The 26,774-nt window shown below is 48.8% G+C and overlaps 1 protein-coding gene across 1 annotated transcript; it reads right to left on the bottom strand.

Moving 5' to 3' along the window:
• Positions 1–305: 305 nt before the first annotated feature.
• Positions 306–26,774, bottom strand: PLEKHO2 (pleckstrin homology domain containing O2). The gene is made up of 6 exons (XM_082489045.1): positions 26,628–26,774; positions 21,324–21,476; positions 14,566–14,682; positions 7,321–7,425; positions 4,658–4,756; positions 306–2,010 (listed from the first exon to the last, which is right to left on the bottom strand). The coding sequence occupies exons 1-6, from the start codon at positions 26,634–26,636 to the stop codon at positions 772–774; spliced, it is 1,722 nt and encodes a 573-aa protein (XP_082345171.1). The 5' UTR covers positions 26,637–26,774; the 3' UTR covers positions 306–771.

The raw sequence follows: 26,774 nt of genomic DNA, 5'->3' as shown, positions 1-26,774 counted from the left end.
ATGAAACGGGACTAATTAATACTTGCCTGGCAATGATGCATTGAGACTTGCGTTCACTTACGCAGTGCTTCGCACACCTAAAGCTCTGCAGAGTCAGGCTCAGAAGAGTGCCTTCACACAGCTGCTCCATATCTGAGGACACTGCTTGTAGTCAGGACTTGGCCATTTTTTTTTGCCTCTGTGTGAGGTCACTTTTTAACTGTTGATGTGGTTTTATGTGTATCTTTGGAGAAGATTAAAACATTTATCTTTACATTCCTAGATGTCACTGGGCCAGGTGGTCTGGGAAACCTTGCCAGCAAGTGAACAAACACTGACTACATTTATCCTTAAATGATTTAACTGGGAAAACCAGATAGGTGCCAGTGTAATCTGGTATCTGCTTGTCTGTAAATACAGATAGACAGGGGCTTTTGCTAGAATAGCCATTCTGCTCCTTTCAAAAATCTGGCTTGGCTTGATTACCAGTAATTTTTAAGGCCTGATCCATTGAAAGGACATTGGACAGAGTCCTCCAAGAGCATTCACATTTTTTAAACTGTTCAATGTCCTGTAACCTTCTGCTGTGCTAAGAGGATTAGAACCAGACTGGTATGTACAGCATGAAGAAAGAGAGAAAGATGCTATAACTGAAAGCTCAATTCTGTCCCATAAACATGGTGTGTGCACAGCAAAACACCACCTTTAAAACACTGGCCTAGCAATGGTACAAATCATAAATGGCAAATGTTTAGCTTTGATTTTGAGAAATAAGTCTCTTTGAAGAGCATGTCAGGGAGCACTTCTCCTATAAAGAGTCACTAGATCCTTTTGCTTTTCTTTCTGTTTCTGTGTTGCTTCATTTTTCAGTTCTCCAAGACCTTTAATTTCTTGCAAAACTTGCGTAGCTTGCCGAAGTTGTTCTACTGCCTCATTGAGCAATGTCTCTGCCATCACTGGGGGTCCATTCCCTTCCTGAGCCTGTTCCAAGCCTTCACGTAAAACCTTCTGCAGAAGTTTTTCTGCCTTTTCCCTTTCATTAGCAACTTTCTCCTCCATTTTAGCTAAGCAGTGATGGGAATCCTTGGGGAAACCTTGCCTTGGAAGTGCTCTCTGTGTAGTTTTGGAATCAGACAGCAAGTGTCCCAGAGAAGAACTGCGAAGTTTGAGACCTGAAGTGCTTTCTACAGACGTTTTCTTCTCAATAGTTGCTCTTACACTCTCATGGTCTGTTTCTGTAGCTAAGGAAGTCTCTGTCTCTTCTGCTGAAGTTTGCTGTTCCTTCTCAGCAGAGGCTCTCCCATTTCCTTCTTCAGTTTCAACTGTTGGGGATGTGGACTCTGGTACCTCGGTGGCTGAGATCCCATTCACTGGAGGCTTGGAGCTACCAGACTCCAGGTCTTCCAAAACCCCGGCTTCCTGGCCACCATGGCTGCAGTTCATTGTGGCTAGCATTTTTTCTGACAAAACCTTAGGAGGAACAGGAGGCTTTGTAACATCTGCAGCAGCAATCTCAGCAAGGTTGTCTTTGCTACTATCTCCCAATGATTTCAAGTCCTCTGTGGTTTTAGGCTCAGTGATTGGTTGGTCCCAAGCAACTTTTAGCTTGTCTGGCACGCTCTTAGGAAGAGGAACTGGAGCTTTTGCTGTGCCCTTGTTGCTGACCTCAATGTGGTTCTCTCTGTTCTCCTCACTTGGTGCTTGGGATCCTTCCAGATTCTCCTCTGGGCTTACAGAGTCCTCTTTCTTGGCATTTACATTGTCCTTTGATGCTATGCCTTCCTTAAGCTTCTTATCTGGAGGCAGTGGAGGAGACAGAGGTTTTTTATGTTCCTGGTCAGGAACATTGTTCTCTGCATCTTGGTCTTCTTTTGTACCAGTGGGTTTTGTAGGTGGCATAGGTGGCTTTGGAGTTTCCTTCTGAGTTGGTGCATTGTCACTTTCGCTGATAGTGGAATCGAAGTTTGGCGGTCCGTTGTCTACTATGTCCAGATCTAGTCGCAGGATACCATCTGATGTAGACTTGGCAGCCTGAAAGACAAGAGAGAACTTTCTCAATATCTTTCCCATCTTCAATCCTGTGCTCCATCCCTTAACTTCAATTTAAAGTGCAAGACTCTCACAACCAGCGTGGCAAGCGAGGCGTTGCTGCTTCACACATCCACCCTGTTTGAACTTCCATCTGTCGAAACTGCAAGAAGAATCTGACCAATAACAAAACCAGTGCTCTTAAGAGCAGCTTTTTCTATAGCTCAAGAGCAATCTATGGAGCTTGCTGTTCTTCCATGCTACCCTGTAAGAGCAGTAGCCAGCTCTACCAGTGTTAATCTAATTAGTGAAACCCAATGTGATCTGCTATGCTAAAATTTAATGAGCTATGATAATTACAAATACCAAACATTTCACCCAACAAAGAAAGTCGGGTCAAATCACATTCATTGCAGCATATCTTGAATGCATAGAGTGAACCACTTCCATCCCCCTGCATAGCGCTGCTTTCTCCCCAAACCAACATGTTCTCTGCATGTCATGAGCGTTTTGCTGCCGTGTTATTTTCTGCCTGATAGTGCAGCAACTTGCACGAGAATATGAAAGCCAATAACCATAAGCAGTCAAGAATTAGGACAAAACCAGAGAGTTTATTTTACTACTTCCTTTGAGAAGAAGGTCTCAAAGCCTGTTCCACAACAACCTTATTTCTTGGTTTTCTTCTCTGTGCTAAGCGGTCAGCTCTACCAGACTTTAATTCTTTACCCTGTGGTAGCTGGATCCCTCTACCCCCTTCATTTACAGCATGCCTACCCAAAGCACACCTGTCTTCTTCTTTTGGGACCGTCATATTTTTACTTGAACATATAAAATAAGTTGATCTTTAGATCACTTGGCCGGGGATACTATTGTAATACCATTGCCTTCCGCTTGCTTCCTCCAACCTGATGTCATCCCTGTTTTACAGGGACCAAGCCTCAGCTAGTTAAACCTCCTTCAAACCACAGCCTGTGTGCAAATCACTCTAGTGGGGGGGGGGGGTGTCCTAAAAAGGATGGACTTAGCAAAGACATTGCAGCATGTAAGCTCAGTGCCCCAGAGGGAGAAACGTGGTGACGGTTCCTGTGTGAGGGAACCCAAAACCACACGAAGGCGTAGCTGCAGCCAGGGCCAGACTCCTGCACTGCAGGGAGTTTAGTTAAAGTCTCTCATTGCCTTTCCAGCCCATCAGAGAGAGATGGAGGCAAGCTGCACCCTGGCCTGGCCCTGACCTGGCCTTACCTGGCCTGCTTTGACACTGAAAATCATCATTCATCCCATTTCCTTCATGATACTGCAGCCAGCAGCCATGACACACATCTTTCTGCAGGCTCTGTCCCCTCCCTTTCCCCTCACTCCTGCTTCTGAAATTGTAAGCCAGTGTCATGGTTTAACCCCAGCCAGCCATTAGGACCACGCAGCCGCTCACTCACTCCCCGCACCTCTCCTCAGTAGGATTGGGAGAAGAGGGAGAAAAGGAGGGGAAAGAAAAAAACCTCGTGGGTTGAGATAAAGACAGCTTAATAGAACAGTAACAGAAGAGGAAAATAATAATAATAATTTCTCCTGAATTTGGCTGAAGGTGAGAGGTCTTACAGGTATTAACCTCAGAGGTATCTTCTGAGTTTAGTGAGATGAGTGGGGGAGAGAGGTCTTTTTAGTGCCTAGGGAAGGGCTTCCTACCTTCCTGAACCCATATTAGGCAACAGAGAATCCACACTTCATTACTGCTCTAACTTTCGTCATGTTTTCTTCTGCGGTTTTCTGGAGGAGTGGATGGGAATCTATGATTCATTTTCATGCATTTCTCTAGAAGAGACACTCTTCCTCCACTTCTGTGCAAACTAAAAAGTCTCAGGGCATCTCATTTTCTGGATGAGCATCATCTGAGAGCTGTGCAGACACGTAAGTCAGAGTCTTGGAAGTTTGAAGAAAGAGGGTTTGATTTAAAAACCTTCCTTGGTTGAGATTAATGTGCTGCTAAAATATCAATCTGTCTGTGGCAACTTTTTCATAAATCACAGGAATCAAACATTAGTAAGAACCTCTCCAACGGAAATGAACTGCAGGTTTATTTTGTAGTCTTTTTTCTTTCTTTTCTTTTTTTTTTTTTAAGTGACAGATCCAGAAAATCACTTAAGAGTAGACAGTCTAGTCCATAAAACTGCCTGGGAGAATAATGTATTCTGTTTCAGACCTAAGGAAGGGCTTGTAAGCTTGAAAGCTTGTCTGCTTTTTCCAGTTAGCTTAATAAAACACACAGCTTCTCCCCACAGACTGTGCACTTCTTCTACCTTTAGACCACTGTGGCTACAAAATCATCGCTTCTTAGAAAATAAATATAGGAGCTTTGGTCTCTTCTGATTAAAGTGAAACTATAATGGCTCTCGCCAGACGGTGAAGCAGCTCGTGAGTTATGGAAAGCTAAATATATCGTAACGTGTTGCAGCAGCTACAGATCTATGGGAACCTGGAGCTTCGTTAGAGAGGTGCTGCTGCAGTCTTTCCTGGAGGAAGCTGTTTCCCTTGACAGCTTTCTCTGGGCTCTCTGTGCCTGGGGTTTTCCCTGGGGTTTTGTACCTAAGTGGAAGGGGCAGCTCCTGGTGATCCCAGCTGCGCAGATGGCCCACCCCAGGGTGGGTGCACTTACCTCCTTTAGGTGACTTCTCGTGGGTGGCCGGCGACCATGGGCCATTTTCACTCTGTCCCGAGTTACATGGTCCAAGGAAAGGCTCTCATCTACTTTCACCTTTAAAAGGCAGAAGAGGAGGGAAAGAAAAAAGGAAGAGGGTCATTACTTTCTCAAGATATGTCTGTAAAGTTCTCACGGTCACAGATGAAGGAATGCAGCATTTGGATCCAGGAGGGTTTTGAATATTTCACCACTACAGTCTTTGCCTCACATCTTAGTTACAGCCTGCCTGCAAAGCCCTGCATGATGGATATTTAAGGTATATCTGTCCTATACAGAACCATGTTTAAAAGACACTCTAAAGCAAAGCATCCAACCTTCGGAAGTTTGCAATCATTAACCTCCCCTCTACCTAAGGGGCAGGGAAGGAAGGACACAAGGCAGCTTTGTTGTCCTCACTGCAGCCTGGGCTTGGACCAGCTCCTGCATGTGGCAGAGCACAGCGTTGAAATTGCTGTTGCCATCTGAGAGGTGAAAGCTCATTAATAACTGTGACCTCACTGTGAACTGTATCAGCAGTGCTTCGTTACAGACCTTCCCTTCTACAGCTCTAATGACCACACGATGCTGAAGAGAAGGTGTGAGCAGTGACCTGGATTAATTGCAACTCCAGCTGAATTAACAAATTTATTTCCTGGAATCAGATGAGAAATCCACTGCCTCCCACACGTGGGGAGGGAGGTCCCAGCCCCCGGCAGGTATTTCTCTGTGCTGGCCTTGTGACTGTCCACCCACACATGCTGCGATGGCTGAGGGCTGGAGTCTGCTCCAGGCAGAGGGGCAGCACCAGTGACCAGGGATGGTGAAACGTCAGTGTGTCCTTGGTTTGCTGGCCACAAATTTGTACAATAGGAAAGCTGGCGAGGGTGAAGTAGGGATTTAAAGGGAAAAATGGATCCCAATCCCTGGCTGACATGGCAGAGTGGTTTTACAGCCCTTTCAGTGGAGAACAGCTAATCCAAGCCATCTGAGGGCCTGACCTGTTAGCTTGTGCGTAGCCTGCGCAGAAACGCTTTAAATCTGAGGTCTGATCCTTACTGGAATGAAGGAGAATTAGAGGCTGGCTCCCTCTGAGAACCCAGATCCTCGTAAGGAGGATAACTCCAGGCCACGAGGCAGGGAAGTGACCTGAGATCCCACCTTGCTGTGCTGCCAAGGGGGTGTGCAGAGTTCACTGCTCACCGGAGAGCCACGTGCCGTGCCCCTCCAGGCAGCTCCAAGCCTGTGTGGGGTCGCTCCAGCAAGGGCTGAGCAGCATTGCATTGCAGGACATCACATGTACTTGCTGAAACATGACAGCAGACAGATCTGGAAGCTAACCTCTCTGCTGCCGGCTTTTGTCTTCCCAGGCTGCTGCTGGTCCCAGCTGGTCCCTTTAACTCCACGTGCTGCTTCCCACTTGGTCCAAGGGCCCAAGGAACCGCTACACCCCACTACCAGCAAAAAACTGTCACTGAGTGCCATTTGGCTTGCCAAAAAAGGAGCGTGTTCCAGCCTCTCCTCCTTCTTTTGCCCTCTGCTGAATAAAAGCAAAGCCCAAGCTCTCTGCGTTCGCATCTCTAGCACTGTACCTGCAGCACTTAGCCCTTTTCTCAAAACTTTTACTCATTGCTTCGGTTTCCTTTGCTAAAGAGATCTTGCCGATTGCTTCGTCCCCTTGTTAGCCTGCCCATTTCTTCTTGAGTCATTCCCATGATGGTGGTTTTGTGCACTTCCTTTCAGTTACTGAAACAACTGCAGAATAGATACTACTCCTTTGGTTTAGTTCAGGGCTGATTTACAAACTAATAGGGAGCAGGGCAAGGTTAGTCAGGCTCTAGGATGTGCAGTTTTCATCCTTGGAGAATTTGGGAGGGCAGGTGTGCGTGGGGCCAGCTGAGAGGCAGGCAAGTTTGGCCATGGAGTAACTTTCCACCAGACTTCTCTCCAGACTGCAGGCGGAGTAGCTGGTGCACTGAGTCACTTCAGATTTTTCCAGTCTTGAAGACTGGGCTATGTGCTAATGAAATACCTCCATTTCCAGGCTGTTTGGGTGCTGAGGATCATGGCAGAGTGGGAAAGACAGGTCTCTCCAGGCTGCAGTCCCAGCTCTACACAACTCAGCGCTGCAGCTGTCTTTCTGCGCCAGCCGCTTCCATTGGGAGAGGGGAACATCCCTATATTCGCTGATCCCAAACCCACTGAAGCCACCAGACCATCTCCCATTAGCTTCAATGAGTTCTTGTGTCCCATGGGCCTCCTGATGAGATGTTAGCTCTTAGCACTACAGACCATCCCTCTGGCACACTGTCTACTCAACCGGCTGCCCCTGCCTCCCCGCATCCAACCCTGGCCAGGGGAAAGGGAAAAGCAGGAAGACATAGGATGGTGCAAATGGCATTCTACACGTTCTACCATCTTGGGCTGGGAACTGAAGTGGCCAAAAGCTCCCAGCCTGCAGGGACGTGACCTGGTCTGCCTTGCATACCAGCTGTGAACGGGCTTTCTCTTTCCTTCGACCATGCCTGGCATGCAGGAAGGACAGGGAGCACGGGGGCTTGGGCAAGTTCTGGTTTTAGCTGAAAAAGCAGCGAATGAGAACTGACGCAGAAACACAGGAGTTTGAAAACTGTTCCTCTTACCTCATCAAATACTTTGTTTTTGCCTCTATTGATCCCTTCATTAAGAGCTTTTATCCACGATTCTTTTTCTTCCAAAGTTGGAGCTTGAAATTTGATATCATGAACCTGCAAGAGCAGAGAAACAATTTTTGCCTAAGCATTCCTTGCCAGGAAAAGAGAGGTAGCTCTCTGCTCTCGTTTTATCACTTCAGTTTCTACACAACATCCAGTTCCAGCCTGTGTTTAAACTACAGATTCCTTTGCACTTTGGCAGCTACTTCACTTCATAGCTCCCACAAACAGGATTTTGTTATGCCAAACAGTTTGTTGCTGTAGTTTTATTTTTACAACTAGTACCTAAAGTAGTAAGAAAGTAAGAGTTTCTTCCTTCTGCAAAAGGCTCGGAATAGCTCTTAGAGCAGCAGTGAGTGGTACAACAAATGGTCACACTGTGTATTGAGAGTCAGACTGAAAGTCCAAGTAATTTTGTGCTGGTTCGGATGCAATAAAATCCTTTATCTCCAACTTCCCCCCCAGGGCTGCAAGCGACGGCAAGGCTGTGTGCAGCAGGCTCTGCCTGCTTCCCTGTTCCTGTGGCTCTGCAGAACAGAACTGATACGGGAATCCGGGGCTCTGACCTTGGCTGCACTAACCCCGATTCAGCTGAGCATGGACGCGATGATTCTACGATGAGGCATAAGGGCAATGTAAGTGAAAAAATTAACCATTTCTGTTTGCAAATGAAGAAATACAGCAGTGAACACTACAGACATACAGCCTCTGGGGTTTGAACAGCTGTCCTAAGAAGAAGGGAAGAGTTGGCCATACAAGGGGGAGCTGGCAAGAAGCACGGGACACAAATAAGGAGGGAGTGATGGGTGATTGTATGGCCTGTCCTCCAGCCAGCCAGCTCTCCCCTTCTTCCAGGACAGTCTCCTGGCTTTGCTTAGTGTTTCGAATCTCTTCTTGACCGCAGCAGGAACAATAGGCAGGGTGGTATTTACTTCACTGCTGTGTTCTCTGAGCACCTTACTGGTATCATGTAGCTTTGCCCCAATGTACACGTCAGGTGAGAGAAATATCATCTTCACATTACAGATGGCATGACATTCACATTACATTGTGGCAGACCGGCTTGGGTCCAAATAGCTCCATGCGGTGCCCTAATCCGCACTGCACAGGCACTCAGAAATACTCTCGTGCTAAAGAGCAACATCAAAGTTGCAAAATCAAGAGCTTAAAAATTAGACAATCCCAACGTTGCTGGGGCAGTCCTAACTCAGCCTGCTGTGCACGTTCCTCCTAGCACCGTCCCTAATGACAGGGGCGGCACTTCTTACTGAGTTATCCCATCGTGTGTTTTATCCTCATGGGTCAATATGTCTTATTGATTGCACTCTGCTCAAGCCCTGCCCTGAAAACAGAATTACTGATTCCCCTGACAGTCTTTTCTTTGCTGCTTATCACTACAATATCTGGGGGCTTCACAAATTACTTTTCAGAGCAACTGAAATTATCCACCTCTTACAGGTGGGGAGGCGAGATACAGAGCTCATCCAAAACACATACTAGCAGGGTCTCATTTGGAATAGGTTTTTTTGGGTATTTAACATCCTATAGGTATTCTGCACCTTCCCATTACCTTCAAGAGCAGTTGTAGTCCCAACCTTTTTGTAAATGAGGCCCCACCTTCTGAAATCACAGCACTGTCTACATAAAGCAGGGACTACATAAAATGAGGGTGACAAAACTAAGTGACTGACAGTCGAATGCTCTTAGCAGCTCCCTGTTTTGTTTGTGTCACAACAAAGCAGCAACTGTTTTGGGTCTCAGCAACTTCTGAAGTTACCATCCGAAATTCTGCAGAACTAAAGCCTGCTCTCCTTACACTCACTCCTGCTGTTTACCTAGAAACTGACTGCCCTTCTCTTCTGCATTTATTCCTCACTTCAATGCCATGGTTTTACATCTGCTCATCACAGTAACAAAGTACCAGACCCTCACAACCAGCATGGCAAGCAGGGAGTTAAGAAGCCATTTGGGGAAATATTATTTATTCGATTAGTTTGCACATAAGGTGACGGGACCACATGTCTTCCTGAGAGCTCAGAGGAGACGTCAAGGCCTGAACCACAGCCTTCTGGAAAAAGAGCTCTTTGTCTGGGGCGCAGAAGGGCCACACTAACCAGGGAACCTACGGGAAGGCAAGGCTCCAAAACAGAGCGACAGCCAGATTTTGTTTTAGTCGAAGAAGGCCTGGTTTTGTGTGTGCTTAAAAACTTTTTTTGTTTGGAAACGATTTTGCCCCAAAGCTTTGTGATTATAAAAGCTTATGAGAAAGCTCTACTTGTGAGCCGCTGAGCTGCTGCACTGCCTGGCAAAGACCTGGCAGCCTGCACCAGGGTTTAGAAATCTCCGTACATGTTGTTCAAGGGAAGGATTCCTGCCTCACTTCAAGCTTCCTCTTCCAATGCCACTTTCTGTGCCTCATTCTCAGTCCCCAAATAAAGCCTCCAAGACTGTGACTAAGCGCTGGTGTCAGCAACCCTGCGGCATGGCAGAGCGAAGCCTCGGGGGGATGGTTTGTCATTAATGAGAAGCTGAGATGTCCCTGTGGCATGCAACCCTCTGCCGCATGGTGTAACGCTGACCTACTGCTGCAGCCACTGAAGGCAGACCCAACAGATGGTGGGGGAAAGGGGACTCGTGGAAAGATGGTCCCAAGGTATCAGCAGAAGGAGCCCTCTGGTTTCCCGATGGGCTGGGTGAGGGAGGACAAGCAGCACTCTGTGTGGGACCCCACTCCCTGCGATGGGGCAGCACAGGCAGCGCCAGCTTCATGCCGCTGCAGCCCTGCTCCCTGCTTTCACAAGTCCCTGGGGCTGTGACACAGATGGACAGCCTCGAGGCTCGCAGCAGGTTCCTCCCAGTATGCCCAGTTATCTTTCTTTGAAAACTTTTTTTCTCCTTTTTAGAACAATACCCACAGATACCAAGGAAGAGGCAGGCTGCTGGGGCTGAGGCTGGTGCTTGGGGTGCTGCCAGCCAGAGTGTCTTTGTTGCCTTGCAGTCCCTTGTCTGTCTGCATTCATCTGTGGCTCGTGTCCTCGGCCTCGGCCCTGGGGAGAGGAGGCTAACCGAGAGTGAGGTGGAAGTTCTCTGTAAAGCAGACTGCTGCAGGGGAGAAGCAGGAAGGAGCTTGAGGAGTTGGTCTCAGTCCTGCCTGCCACTGAGGCTTTGCACACTAGTCTGTGACCCCCAGGTCCTCGACAAACAAGGAACAAATCTCTGTATTTTCACTCATTTAATATTCACAGATATCAGAGGATGCACTTGAAGAGGGATACCCCCCACAAAACATTAAGCAGGGTCTGTTCTCCAGCAGCAATTTAAAGTAGAGAATCAGTGACACCAACATAAGAGGGCAACAGGCAGGGTGACACATTTGCTCTCCTTTTGCTAAACCATCTGAGACTGAGTCATGCCATAAACAACAAGCGGGCGTGCCAGGAAAAGCTATCGTGGCTAAACCTAATGTGATAGTGACCATTGTAAGCCAGGAACACGGACTACGCAATTTACTGTCAGTTAACTCAGAGCACAGCACAGCACAGCCAGTCAGCTCCTGCTGAATCACTGGCTACATGTCATGCAACAAGAAGCTCACACACGGGTCACTGTCCGTGATGGCAGCGAGCACAGTGTCCCCGACTGCTCCGTGTCTTCTCAGAGACATCAGTCTCTTCAAGCAGTGACAGTCTCGTGGCTGTGCTGACCCTGCTTTCCAGGAAAGAGAAGTGTTCTCATGGTCAGTCTGTTGTACCTGCACTAAATGATGTAATAGACAAGCTCCAGACAACTGTATAGCTGCAGTTTAACACCTTGACCAACACTAGCTCTTAGCTGAGCAATTCTGCTAGATGCTGCTGATCTGCAGCGGAGGTGGGTGACAGAAACCTGTGCTTGCTCCTCAGCTGTTTGGTGTTGGCCTCAGTTCAGTGGGGCTGGGCTAGACTGGACCGTGAACTGCTTGTGAACTGCTGGTTTAGGTGTGGGAACGTGTTCCCTTGTGCTGACTTTTGGTACAGGGTGGTCACCTCCAGCAGAAGCCAGAGCAGAGCTGGGTCAGTAACATCTTAAACTACCAGAAGCTCACTAGAGTCTATCTGCCAGACGTGAGGTCATCTCCTGCCTTCTTCTACATGACTTTGTGAAGTTGGATCATGGAGGGAAAAGTGGAAGCCAAGGGACTGTCAGTTAGGGTATTCTTGTGGTTTCCCGCAGCTGAACCAAGAGCTACCTCATCCCTGGGAATAACGCAGCAGCATCTCTGCCAAACTGGCAGACCCCAGGAGCAGGCTCCTCCATGCACAGGGCAAACGCGCCTCACTGCATTCTACTGCAGCTTCCAGGCTGGGCCCCTGGTGAAGGCTGCTGCAGGTGCCTCCAAAGTCACCGAAGGCAAAAATAAAAAAAGGAAGTTTCCACCGCTGACCACCAGTGCGGATTTTGTGCCTGGCCACGCTAGGAAAGGATGCGTGGGGAGCTGCAGTGCTTGCTCATAGACTTTTTCCCTTACTACCACCCTTTTTCTTCCTGTTCCTAAGACTTCCCTGCAGCTAAAGACTTTCAGACCTGCTGAATGCCAGACTTGTGCCAATCTCTGTAGTCTCTAGGCAGTTTACACCAAGCATCATTTACACTGCTTTTTGCATTGTGAGTACGCTTTAAAGTCTCCAGGCCAAGTCTGCTGCCCTTTCTTACAAGCTCAGCTCTCTGCATCCAACAGTTTTCATTTAATTGCTGCGGGTGGAATAAAGCATTTGAGATTTGTAAGCAGAAGGGGTCTTTTGCACACTCCCAGCAGCACTTTGTTTCAGCTCCACACAAGTGCAGGTGTGCGGCATGCTCATATTGTCACAACTTAACAAAAATGTCATCCTTGTGAACAGGACAAGCAGAATCTGGGGTACATCCATCAAAGACCAGTGTTTAGCAAGGCAACTTATTCAGGTGCAACTCCAGCTGCAGAGTAGTTTTAACTGACCGATTCAAGTCCTCTGCTCTTTAAGAATATCCCATCCAAGATTTAAACCGGGATTCCCCTACAGCTAAACTGGGCTCCTTGTTTTCAACAGGGAAATTCCTATTTGTGCACTGAAACAGCAATACCCTTTCCTAGCTCGTTCATAAGTCCCACAAACTCACTGGCTTTCTGCATTCCTCAGCGTTGTGCTCAGAAGAGGGGGCAAAAAAACCCTAGCAAGACCTGGCAGGGTTTGGCAAGGCAGCTCACGGGGTGATTTTAAACTGTGGAAGGCAGCAAGCCTCCCAAATGGAAAATGCTTAGCTGATATATATCGCCACAGCTGCGATTTCAAAACAGAAGAAGGACAGTTGTGTACATTGGCCCCCTAATTGAAGCCTGTTCTAACATCTGCCAAAGTATGTTGTGTGTCAACACCCTCACCAGATTCCCAGCCAAAAGGAGGGTGGGAGGGGAGCTACAAACAGGGAACTTTTCATTTATAAAAGCCCTTCCTTTCACCAAAAGAGCCTTATAAAAAGTAGCCTCTATCTAGATCTCCATTTAATCAGTGGCATGAAAAACAAGGGAGCTGTAAACTTGCCAGCATGCCAAAAGGATGAGGTTACCCTTTCAGGGCAGAGTTTGAGCACATCTTCCTTCTAACAAGAAATGTAAGGTTTAGGAACAGGTCTCACACCCTGTGTTGCTTCATGCAGCAGTGCAGAGACATATGCAGCTATTACACACTTCTCTCTAAGTAACATACTCGCAGATAATAATAATTCCCACCGTCTGGGCACACATGCTTTTATTCGCCTTCCTGGGAATACACGTGCACTTGTAGTTACTGAGCCACCCTCTAGAAAACACACCAAGCCCGCCAGGGTTAGCCACTTTAGATCCAAAATAGACATTATTTCTGATTAATAACGTTACTAATTAAACGCTAACCCTCCGCTCGGACCGGAGAGACTCACTGCTCTGGGCCCTGGTGCTGAGCAGGAGCTCACTAGCCCAGCGTGCAAATTTCCAGGCTACCATCACTTTGGTGCATGGTGCTTAATACCACTTTTCTCCCTGATACAGACTGTGCCTACTTGAAAAACGAACATCAATTCATCTTCTCTCTCCACCCCCACCCTGGACCATGTGAGTGTTTTGGGGCAGGACAGTCCTTGTTTTGTTGTTTTGAATGAAGTTTAGCACAATGATGCTCTGAACTTAGCTGGGGTCTTATTATACCAATAAACACTGAGTGAGTGGAGTGAAAGAATAAGCAACAATGACAACAATGACTAAACAACCTCCATTTATTTAAACAAAGTGGAGACGAGGGAATGCAGGCAAGTTGATGGTTTTGCCTGTTCACATTCTTATGGAAACGAATATGTTTTGTCCCTCACAACCTCTCAGATTTGCATGGGGAGATTTAACAATATCTCTGATTCCAATAAAATCACGTTTAAATTAGAATGTAAGTCAAAGTGCAATGCCTCAGAACAACAACAGAAGCATCCTAGCCCATAAAGATGCTGAAAAGGATGGCGTCTAAGTCGGAACTAAGGAGAACTTCCAAAGATGTGTAGTGATGATGAACCTACATAGGAAATAAGTCAAGCATGTCCTGGCGTACAGTCAGTGCTCAGACGGATGTCTAACTTCTTTGCAACACCAGCCTGGCTGTTAGGTTCTGGATCTAACCAGATGCTGTGCAGGACACTAAAAATGTAGAGTATTACGAATTCTGCAAAATAAATCTTTTCTCCTAGGAACCGTTTGGCTGCAAATAACTTTGCACTAGAGTTTCTCAGATCAACAGTTCCAGCTCCAGGAATGTCTCAGTACGTGGACTGGGATCACTGATTTCACTGGAACTTGAGCAAACCCACAGCACATACAGCTGGGACAGGGACACTTTCTTGCCCAGAGCACATGGGGGAACCACAGGGAATGGTCATTCTCCACTGCTCAGGGAGTACTGGAAGAAAGAAAATGATAAGGCAGGAAATATATCAAGAGGAAAAGTTGAGTGGCAGGAAGACCCTTTCCTCACTACAAGAAGTCTACAAGACAGTAGTGTTCCTCCTTACACGCTGTAGACCATTCACAGCTATAGGTCATTTCTCCCAGCTGCCAAAGAGCCAAATCTCAGAGCCTTTTATCTGGTCTAGGCGCAGCTGCCTGGGAGCTCATTTTGGAGCCTGCAAACTTGAGGGTGATGAGAAAGGCAATCCTACCTTCTTACCGGGGGAGCGGATTAAAATGAAACGGTTTTTCTTTTTTAGTAGTGCACGCAGTTCCTGGCACTTGTCATAACTCTCCAGTTCCACTGTTTCTATGCACTTCTGTTCATCCTGCAGAGAGGGAATGAAACATTATTATGAATAGGAGGCACTGAAATCAATCATATACCATCAAACTCTGCATGTCTTCCTGTTGCATCTGTCTAAAAGCTCTTCTGCCTTAAAAATAACCTGCATGCAGACAGCAAGTCCCCATAAATCAGGCTGGCATCTCACTAAGAAAACACCCTAGTCTTTAAGCTACAGGCTGATTTGCAGCTAGTGGTCCACAGTGGCTGAGCAAATAACACATTGTGGACAGTAACACCAGCTTCTGCCATCTCTGTTGGCCGCATCCAGGGATCTTCAGCCACAAGGAAGGTGGGAAGGTCTTTGCCCATCATCCTGCCCCAGCCACAGGCTGAGAATGTGCTGTCAGTCCTTCCATAGGAAGGAGGAATCGCATGATGCACTTTATAAACCTTCCTGGCGTGATCTCAGAGTGCTCCCCAGGCTTCCCCTTAGCTTGGCAACGTTGCCTCCTCCCCACAATGAATGCAGGAGACGTTATTCTGCATTTTCACAGGGAAGAGAACACCAGCATCGTGATGGCCCAGGCAGCATCCCCCCAAAGCAGAGCAGAGCAAAGAGGTGAGCCCTGCTGCTGCGCCGAGCCTCAGCAAGGTCAGTGGGAGCCACATACGACTGGGACATGCTCCTCTTGCAGCCACGCTCTGAGCTGTCAAAATGCTTAGGACTGGAAATAAGGTCCTGTACAGCCAGCAAAACTGTCAGGGCCAGCGTCTCAGTGGGGAATATTTATCTCTGGTGTATCTCCACTGATGACTGCCGGCCGTGATCTTGGCTCATTTCTCCCAGTAACATAACTAAAATTCCAGACGTGGTGCGTGGCTCAGTTCAGCTGTGGAGCACCATCCCTAATAGGAATCGCAGCGTAACGCTGGGCAGATAGTATTCTTCATGTCTCAGTAGCCCAGAAGAGACCAAAGCTCCCTTTTCCTAAGTATTACAGAAATAAGCAGTGAGAATCACAGAGCAGTTCTTGCTGGTGAAGCGCTACAGTCAGCATGCCTCATGAACCTATTACCATCCTAAATTAAACCTGCTGGCCATGACCATGCCCCGCTCAGGCTCTGCTCCCAGGGCAGTGCCTCGTACCCGTATGAGTTTGTATTTAGCAATTCCTGTAGCGGAGAGGGGGAGGTGGGATGAGGAAACGTGTCGTAGCCAGGAAGCTGCTGCGTGGCTGGAGGCAGGGAATGGAGAGTTCAGAGGGAAGTGGGCTGCGGGGAATTTCCTCCCTTTACCACTTGACATTTAAGTCACTGTGCAGAGCTCAGGCTGTGTTTAGGCTTTTTTAACGCTCCTATCTGGGGATGGGGACCCGGCACAGCCTATGCCGGTACGCAGAGCAAGTTTGGAGCCACTGAGGGATGTCTGGATCTAATTTAGGTTTATTATTTTAATGACATTACTGTTTATTTCATTTAACACTGAGTAGGTGAATGTGACCAGAGAACCGGGAAAACTTATACTAGGAGGAGGAGATTAATTCTGCTCAAACCTAAAACCTAGCCGATAAAATCCTGCTGACGTTACTGAGCCCTTTGAAGGCACAAGGCTCCTGCTGCAATCCTGGTATCGCAATGTCACCGTGAAAGGACAAGGATGGAAATAATAACCCCTCAGCGGCCAACAAATGACAGAGAAGGGTGAGGTCAGGAATACGTGCCTCGGGGATGGGTGATCTCATCCTGGCCTTTGGTGGACGACCGCCCACATCACAGCACTGCTGTGCGGCCAGTGCGGTTACCGGCTCCGACGTGGAATTTTGCTGGGCTCAGGATGTAGGTGGCTCGGCAGCACTCTGACCAGAGACCAGCACGAAGACTCCTGCCCACCCTACCTGCTCTTGAGAGCAGCTCTGCCCGCAGCAGAGCCCAGGGACTCCATGTCACCCTCGTTGTCCACGCCATCCTTCCTGCCTCTTGCAGGCCATGTGAGCTGTCCTCCACTTCCTAAGAACAGCGGAGCACTTAGCTGGGGGACAAGAAGGACTTGGCAGGGTGGAGAGCTGTGGTTTTGCCGTGACATCGCCTCTTGCCTTCCAGCTGCCTCCCTGCTCCCTGGGGAGACTCTGCCTGGCCAGAGAACAAGTGCAGTGAGGACAGGGACATGCAGGACCCTGCCTCCCAGGGGCACGGCACTGACTGTGCAAGCTATGGCTCCTTCATCGCAGAGACCTGAACTTCTCAAGTAAGTACTTCTCTTCAGGGAAGGTGGGGAAGAAAGCAGCCAGAGAAATAAGAAAACTCCATGTCTGAGGCAAAGGAAAAGCATCTGAGTTCAGGCAGCGCCAGAATGGAGCTTTTATCTCTGTTTTACCCTTGGCAAGAGGCCATCCCCTCTCTGTGAGCCTACCTGAGTCACAAAGAGATCCTTTATATTTGTCCTGCACCACTAAGATGAAGACCAAAGGGCTCAACCCTGCTGCAGGTTTCCAGGTCCCTTCAGCGTCCTGGGACCTGGAGGATACTCAGCATCACGCAGAGACAAGGTCGCTTCCAGAGTCCTGCCCTGACACATGGGTCTCAGACACACGTTCTGGACAAGCTCCCTCTCCATTTGGTCTCTAGTGTCCCAAAGAAGTTAAAGCAATCCTTTTACATCATCCTGAGACACAGAGGTTGAGTCGTCACTTGGTGGTCGCACCTCCCTGCAGGACACAGCTCACAGGGCTGTCCCGCAGCATTGCATTTGCTGCCTATCAAGGCAGGGAATTCCCTTCAGGCCACCTTTCTCTTTTCCTCTACACATTTCAGGGCTTTTTTTTTTAAATTGCTTTTGTTCTTGCTGTGAGGGACAATCAATAAGACACTTAAAATCATGATACAGAAACCCCTACATTCATGATTTAATGCAGAAAACCAATTCCGTTAGCTATTCGTGGAGCAGACACTGCGACTTAAACATGTGTCTAAGCTTGGCCCTTAAGAAGAAACTTACTAAACACCTAAACATATTAATGCATGTACTTAACCAAAGAATCACACTTGGCAAACAATTTCCTTAATAAAAAGTTGATAAAAAGGGGGGAAAAAAGGCCCACTGAAATTTTTATTTATATGAAGGTAAAATTTCCAGCAAAGACCTCTTTGCTGACACACATCCATGGGCTGTGACCCTCCGTTCACTGTACAATGTCTAGACTGCCTGAAAGAATAATTTACTTTTCTAGCAGAGGATCTCAAAGCATTTTAATAAATCGCTTTTGGGTATACATTGCTATCACTTTACCAGGGGCAAAACGCTGATATTAACTGCATGACTGTTAAAAGCTGCATGGATCCTCTGGTCTCTAGACTCTTTGTCTAGTAGGTTTTTTCCCTGCCAAATAATACACTTTAAAAAACAAAACAACAAAAAAACAACTCTACCCACTAGCTGCACTGTTTAGGGAAAACAAAACCAAACCCAAGACCGATGCTCTCTAGTCCTTGGAGCGATGATATTGATCTGTGTAGTCTCTCTGCATAGGATTGCCTGTGCTTCAGACGCTCTCTCTAGTTTTGCAAGGCTTAATTTTTATTCCGGCAAGAACATGCAGAGCCAAGACGACAAGGAGCACCGTTAGAAAATAACCTGCCTGCTTGGTTCTTAGTTTACATGAGGGTACAGATGTGGGGTTCTGTAGATGGAGGCACAGCAGATAACAAGAAATCCATCTCCCTTCATTTCACATCCGCTGAAAGAAACCTGAAGCCCGGTGGGATGACTTTCACCACCACCCCCCCCCCCATCTGCTGCAGGTAATACAATAGCCGTTTGCGATTTGCTTTCGGGAGGTGGCTCCGCTTTAAACCAAACCCAAAGCCTGACTAACAGATGCAATATGGGAAACACGCTCCCAGGGCAGGTCAGGAGTGCATTCCAGGAGATAGTTATTGATGATGATAAATTTGTGTTCTACTCGGACTGTTCTTTCTGGTGACACGGTACAACATTGCTGCCTGCCTCTCGTGTTGGCCATCCCCTCTGCTCTTGTTTTGCACACGCAAACCTCCGCCACAAGCGCAGCCAGCCTCATGCAATCGCATAAGCAAGCATGCCTGCATATGAAACAACTGCTAAAGGCTTAACACCTCTTCGTGAAGGGCTCGAACACATGAGGGACCGATAAAAGCACAAAGCGTCCAAGTCACTAGCTCAGTTCCTGGAAATCTGATGGGGTCAGACCAGTTGAAATGCTCAGCCTCTAAACCTGCCCTCCCACACAGAAGCTGACCTCCCTCCCATTTAACCCATGTAGGTCTAACTTAGGATACATACGGAAAAATGCTTGTATTTTTGTCGCCTGCGCTTTTATTTCCTTTCTTTTTCTAGGGCCCCAACTCAGCAAGCACTGAACAATCCCATCTGAAAATGTTTCAGCCTGAGGACGGTCTGGGATGCTGTGCCTGGCTCCAGGGTCACACGAAGCAGGGCAGGTATGTGGAGAAGGTCCAGTGGAGGAAATGGAAGCTGGAGCTCCAGAAATAAAAGCCACCATAGCACGCTGCGCCACAGACTCTCCTTTGACATTGGGCAAGGCCCATCTCATCTCAAAAACTCGGTTCCCCAATTGTAAGACGGAGACAGCAACACTGCCCTAACTCACGTTAGAGGAAGATAAATACAGTAATAAACATGAACTGCCTCAATTCTGTGGCGACGGGACCCCTCCTGAGTGCAGAAAATTGCCATTTCCTTTAGTTCGCCTGTAGTAAGTCGGCACAATCACATGCTATCCTATTGTGCTACCAGATAATTTTGTAGCAATTTCCTCTCCTAAGACATTTGACTTTGCTGTAAGCCAGTTTAATAGCCTATAGATATTAACATGATCGCTTATTTACAATAATGGGACCTTGTAGCTACTGTAGCTTACAGATGCAATTTATTACAGGATGTTACCACAATCCGCAGGCTACCAGAAAACATTATGCCTGCTTGTTACAAATGCCATTTTCCTTGTTGAGATAATAAAATAACCCTTTAAATGATTGGGATTTTTCCTTTTTCTGAACATCTGTGAAAATTAATCTTACTTTAAAAGCCTCCTTTTCCCTTGTGGTAATGAGAGCCTCCATATAGCTTGTTTTTAAAGGCATGCCCTTCAAAAAAAAAACCTACGTCATGTTTATAGATTTTGAGTCTGCGAGTTCCTGAAGCTTCAGCTGGAGTCAACAGGTGTCTGGGGCACTGGGCAGCAATCTGGAGAGAGTCAACCATTTGCAGGACCAGGCTGCATCTCTCCACGTAAGAGAAACCCCCACCACTCTGCCTGCCTTCCAAGCTGCTCATCACCTGACATCGACTTCTCATTTTGTTATTCTTGCACCCTTCATGACATTTCAAAAGTAAGAACAAATGCCTCCGGAAAGCTTTGGGATTTGGGAAGAGCAGGAGGGTTCAGCATATGGGAGGAGGTAATATCCTTTAACCTAAACCGTTTATAACAGACCTTCTTTATTAGGCAATAGTATGTTTTTAAAAAAAGAGAACCAAACTCATTTGTCAGTCCTGTTGTTCCTGAAACCACCACAGCAATGCAGTTGCTGAAACATTTCCCCATTCTTCTTCCCTTGACACACCACACAGAAGCTTTACATGATTTTGGTTTTATATCATCCTGATGCCCACGAATGACCCAGATCCCCTTGTGTCAGACACTGCACAGGCACGCGGTCCTTGGGCAGACCACGCAGTGAGAAATGCTTCTCCATCACGATGCACACACAAACTTCCAGCCACCATAAACCAGCAGGGCTTGAACTTCAAGCCTAATCTCAAATCTCTCTGGGTTGTAGCTTGTGCTCTGCACTGTAATTTCTAACTTCTGGGGCAAAGCCTGCTTTTGCAAAAGCCCTTTCCAGCCCAGGAACTGAGGGCCTGACTCAGGAAAGAGACACATTTTTTTGCAGCCCGGCTGGACCAGCCCTGCAGTCTCCATTCTTCTTGCATGAAGATGCAGGACAGATTTGGCTTGGCTCTTATTTCTCATTTGATTGGAAACAGCTCTAAATGAGGCCGTGAACTTAAGGCACGCAATTTATCTAGGGATAAAGGACTCCCAGGGGTCCTTCGCTCAGTACTGGCTCAAGTAAAGGGAAAAGATGAGCCAAATCCAGACTGTGTCCCTGCTTAAGGAGGACAGCAAGCACTCACAATCTCGCCCTGCGTCCATCATTGGCTAAACAAAACCCTGAAAACTCTGGCTAGCAACAATTTGAGCTGCTTGAGGGGTGCCAAACAGCTGCGGGTTTGCCTCCTGTCCCCTCAAGCAGCAGGTGGGATGTTGGGCCGCTACAATCCAATTTTATCCTTTAAACGCCAAAAACGCAGAGCACATATCCTGCTTCCGCCCAAAGCTTTGCTCTGTTCACCGCCTCACAGGATGTCCTGCCCTCTTTTTTTTTTTTTTTTTGGCAACGGCTCTGTCAAAATATTTACTGGCTAAAATATTTGTGATAGTATATATACTCTAAAATGCAGCTGCTGGCTCTTCTTTATAGCATTTACCCTTCCTGGAGATAACTGGAGAAGCCCTTTTGCAAGGAATGGGCTGGAGGGAAGAGTGAAAAAACGCAGGAACATGAGTCACCAAGGGCCTGATCCTGCCCCTCATTCAAGGTCATTAGCTGTGACCATACCTCATCCTCATAGACCACGAGCTGTGTTTTCCGTAGCTGGATGTAACGATCCTTCCACAATCCCAGGAGTCCGCCACTGCTTTTCTTAATCCAGCCATATTTCTCTGCAGTCGGAGCAGACTTTGGTTTCTCTGCGACCTCCTCCTTTGTATCCTGCAAGGACAGATGGGAGAACAAATGACATCAAAAGCACTTTCCATCCATTTAATGAAGGTCATCAGAAAGCCTGGCCAGACAAGACCTCAGCACCCACCACGCGTGGTCCCTCCCCACCACATCGCAAGGGAAAAGACTGGCATCTTCCAGAGGAAAACTCAACCAGCTTCCACCCCAGAGCTACCACGGGACCAGGGAGTGAGCATGGACCCTGGCCACCCCTGGGGACACTGCTGGGATGGTAGTCTTGCTCCTCTGCTTCCCCAGTAGCTCTGCTCCCCTCTCTGTGGAGGTGTTCCCTGCCCGCTTGTGAACCAAATGCTCCTTGAAAACAAGCACCATCCTCTCTGCTTTGCTCCTCCAGCTCTCTGATAAACCCCAGCGGGACGGATCCTGCTGGCATCGGTAGCAATACTCATATTTTAGCCCATGGCCACTTCTGCAAGATTCTCCTCTAGGTCTCTGTGTTTGGTCATCGCCCCAAACCAACTCCCATGGGCAAATCCACAGCATGAAGGCCAGGACTTCATCACATCCGCACTAAAACGTTCCCAGCAGGCTCCTGCGTGGTTTGTAGGCAGAGGGAAGGACTGGCAGAGAAGGCAGCACCAAGAGTGGGGATTTTTTTGTCCTGCCTTTAGCTCCCTGCTGTTTGTCACAGCCTGCTCTCACCCACCCGCAGCAGCACGGGGAGCCTCAGCATCCTGCACTGGGAGCCCGCTGGCTTTCCAGGCCTGGTAAAAATCACGAGATGCCTAACTTCCCTGCTTTGAAAAAAACATCAGAAATATCCAGTATCAATATTCTCATCAAACAGAGACAGGAAACCTAAGACGGGGAGCGGGGGCAGCAGTCAGGCTTATTAGCTGAGCACCTTCACCAGCAGACTCAAGGATGAGTTTTCCTCCTCTCCAGTGTGCTGGAAGAGCCTTTGCAAAAGCAGGATCCCCCCTTCCCCTCTCTTGGAGCACCCCGCTGCTCCCAACACCCCACAGACCCCTCAATAAGCCTCTTTCCCCGGAGCAAGGCCAGGGGAATCCCTCACTGTGCCAAATCCCCTTATGCAAACTCCTTGCCAACCTTGTGACTTGTAAGGAGGGGTCAACCCCAAATCTTACAGCCTCCTCCCAAGAAGCCCACCGTCCCCCCAGACTCCGTTTCCTCCCTGTCACTGTCTGTAATAGCAGTCCTGCTGCAGAAAGCCATCACATTTGCACCAACTAAGGATGCAGGACAAAGGCAGAGCACCCACCATCCCCAAACGGCCCTCGCTAGCTGCTGAATGAAACCTTTTCTGGTAGGAAAAAAAAAATGCAAACAAAACCAAACTGGAGCTGCTGGAGCTTAGACATCATGTTTCGTAACATAAGGAAATCCCATGTGCATGGAAAGGAGTAGGAGCTGGATGCTTCTGTGGCCAGAAGGGAGTGAGGACAGAGCGAGTGAGTACAGAGGAGCTCGAAAAATTCGGAGGAAAGCCTTGCTAACAAATCTGTTTTCATGCAGCAGACTCTCAACGAACACGCCCTTGGACAGCAACTGCCATCGGGGTGAGCTGTTACTCTCTAAAGAGTGAAATCACACCCATAAAAAAAAAGTGGAAAAACAGATTAAATACCCTATGCTCCCGCATTTATCCCAATCCCTGCTAAGGCCGGGAAGAGGCTTGGCTTTGCAGGTAGGCGCAGGTGCAGACTGGGAACAAGAAAAATAAATTGTGTATCTCCTAAAAGAAAATCATGCAGAAACCTGTAACATCCTTGGCGCTCTTTGTAGAAGTTATTTCAACTGTGCCGAGCTGTGTTTGAAACGGCCACAATACAGGATGACAGAGCATGAAAAAGTTTTCCGGGAAACGTAGGGGACTGCGTGGGTTTTTTTAAACTTGACTTTTTAGGTTGCCAGGAAGTTGTATTCAGTTGTGATCTGCGACTTCAGCAAACATCAATTGCTGCACAAATATAGACCTGCTGGTTTCCTGATCGAGCACCCTTTTGATGTCATTTTTAGATAATTGGGCATGGACTTCAACCTCCCTCATAGGAGTTTTGCATGGATGTAGCTGTACGAAGAGTTTATTTGAATGACTGTAGCCCAACATCTGCCAAAATGTTTTTACTCCTTAAGTGTTTTTTTGCTTTGCAGATTAATTTTTTCTGCTCTTTTCCCCCACCTGCCAGAAGGGCTATCTGAAATCACACAGCAACTATGTCTACCCATGGTCTCTCCCGGTGCTCTGCAGAGTGAAAACTACCCTGTCTCCTCTGGTTTTAATATAAAAGGGCTCCCTGTGAAGAGGCAGCACTTAACATCTACCTCTGAAAAAAACCAACCTGCCCCAGTAACTGTTTTTGTTGGAGCTGGGGCTCCTGCCTGCACTTCTGCACAAGGCAGAGCTGCAAAGCCAGGGCAGAGCTTGTCTGGCCAGCTTTCCAGCCAGCTGGGGACATCTGGGGACAGTACCTCCCCTCCGTGGCACTGCAGGGTGGCCTTGCAGCTCACCTTCTCCCCAGGCCACTCAGGAGCCCTGGTTGGAGCCACCCGCCTGGAAGGAGCCATGCATGGGGTTCCCTCCGCACCAGGCAAGACTTCCTGGCCGTGCCGGGAGCATCCACAGAGAGGATCCGTGACTCCAAGTCCCTGCCTGCCCCAGCTGAGCAGCCCAGGAGAAGGAAGGCGAGATGAGATGGAGAGCGCTGGTCTCAGCAGATGACAGCAGCCACGAGCAAAGGGCCCTGCCCCCAGCACTGCGCAGGAGTCACCTGAGCTGCTTGGTGCCTCCTCCGGTCCCCGCTATAAGACAGATGTGACGGGTGCGATGTTGCGCTCTGCGGGTGCTGGGGGCTGCTGAGCTGCCCAGGCTCTGGGTCAGCAGCTCCCACCTTGCACACACACAGCACGTCGCAAGATGGGGGTGCAGTTGCTGTAATCCCTCGCCTGCAGGTTAAGGGCGTAAAAAAAACAGATGATGCAACTCGACCGTTTGTTCCTGTGAAAGCAAGAAGAGTCTCGGAGATGGCGCCTGAGTTTTTGTGGATTGTTTTTATGGCCAGTTCATGCCCCCCCCTGCCCTGAATTGGCATGGGGAGGTTGGCACCGAGAGCAGGGCTTTGCATCCGTCCTGCGCTCTCTGCCTGCGATTCCACAACTAAAACCAGACCACGGCACAAAGAGATGAGTTGCTGTTGTTAATTCAGGTTTACATGGGTATTCCTTCTGCAAGAAATACTAAGATATCCTTTCCGGGATGTTCTTGGGCTGGATTCATTCCTGACGCTGGTGTAAATCCATGAGAAGAAACCCACTGGCATCAGCCAAGCAGGCCAGCATAAACGAGGGAAGAGCTGAGTTATCCCGTTGCTGGCTCATGCCAAAGGCACCACCACCAAAACCCGATCCATATGAGTCAATTTTGCAATTTATGTTACAGCGGCATTAGAAGTGAAACATGAGTTTCCCTCTTCCAGCCTGGTTTACACTCACGTTTCGCAGCTCAGCGGAGATGCCAAATTAGGGGGACAGAGCAGCTTTTTATTTAACCATTAGGCAGTTATTTCCCCCCTCCCCTGCCCCTGTATTTTAAGGGCCCACAAACCCACACATTTTTCATGTCTTCCAACAAAAAAAACAACCAGCTGAATCGCAGTGGTGCTTTTACAAACTATATACAGCGCATAGAAGTGTCCTGCCCAGTTACAGTAACTTCATATAAAGCGAGCAGCTCGTTTATCACATACTCCTCTCTAGCAAGGCATGGATGAACACCTCCCAGGAGACAACCTGCATCTCCAGACCTCAACTCTTCTTCTCCCTTTCCCCGTTATCTTCCAATCCCGGCTCTCAGCACTTCCACTTCTCCCTGACCTGCAGGAGCAAAACCATCTCACTGGAAACAAACTACTCAGATCCACGTGAAACTTGGGAAACTGCAGCTGACGCCCCCTCCTGAAAGCGATCACGAGAGGATTCATTTATTGTTAACGAAGAGCAGCCGGTCAGTGCTGGGGAGGCAGTGGGGCAGGCAGAGCCTTGCCAGCCCTCCTCCCTCCCAGACCCCAGGGACCTCTGCGAGGGCTGGGGTGGGTGCGAAGCCCCTTTGGCCGGTGGGTGCCAGCTGGAAGCAGTTTCTCTGCTGTGGATTAATTTCATGGATGCTGGCGGATAATAACAACTTTCAGTCGCTACCAACTTGGGCTGCTTTGCAATCTCCCCGCTGTTTTTAAAAAAGCTCTAATTCTTACCACAAAATGTTGGGAGCTGAAATAAGGGGCGGGGGGGGAACAGGGGGAGGAGAGACAAGCCACAGCTACTGGCATCGCATGTACTAGAGCCTGAAGTCCTCCGGCAGTCTGCCCTACCGGGAGCTTTCTTTGTGCATGAGAAGCAAAACCTCATTTAAGGAAAGGAAGCGGGAATAATTGTGCAGCCAGATGAGGGGAGAAAACGACCTGTTTAACTCGCTAACAAATTTGTGGCACCTTCATCAATCCGCACAGGGATGGATTATTGGGGTGTGATCCCACGGACGTGAAAACCTATGCGTGCAAGGAGAAACACTGCTGCCCTTCTCCGAGTTCAACCCGTCCCGGGCAGCGATGGAGAAGGAGGACAGACTTGGGGAAGGCTGCTAGGTATGTGGACATGGCCAAGCTTGCGGTCTGACCCAGGCCCAGCTCCAGTACGGAAGTACAACACCCCAGCAAGAGTCAGCACAAGGTGGCCTGAGCAAGCGTGGCATCTGAACAAGCCCGACTCTGCCAGCACTCGCCCTCCGCCAGCGTTCGCCCGCCAGCCTCACCGGGCCGGTTGGCAAGTTAAAGACCCGACCAGCTCTCTCGGGATGCTCTGCCCCGGCCACCGCCGGCGGCTCCCACGCACCCGGGGGGCCGCGGAAGGCAACTCGGGGGGGGACACCAACTTGGGAGGAGGGTCCCCCAACCCCTGGCTCTCCGTTTCTCCCCCCCGTTCCGTGCTGCCCTCGCTGCCGGACCCGGGTGGAGCGGTACCGGGGATGTCCCAGCGTCGGCAGAGACACCCGCTCCTCCCCCCCCCAAAAAAAAAGCCCAAAGTGGCCGGTGCGGTCCTCCGCCCCCCTTTCCCGGCCACCAGCGAAGGGCTCCTGTCCCGTCCCGTCCCGTCCGGACTTACTTGCTCCATGGCGGGCCGGGGCCGGTCGCTCCTCGCCGCCGGCTCAGGGGCTCCGCCGCCGCCCCGCTGCACCGCTGGGCTCCGGGGGGACGGGCATGCCGAGCCGGACCGGGTCGTACCGAAGCGGGCCCCGCGGCTCTCGCCTCC

The sequence above is a fragment of the Vanellus vanellus genome (assembly GCF_965231255.1).
Source record: "Vanellus vanellus genome assembly, chromosome: 11".
NCBI lineage: Eukaryota > Metazoa > Chordata > Aves > Charadriiformes > Charadriidae > Vanellus > Vanellus vanellus.
Note: the sequence above shows the minus strand (reverse complement) of the source record. Positions and strands in the feature narration are given on the sequence as shown.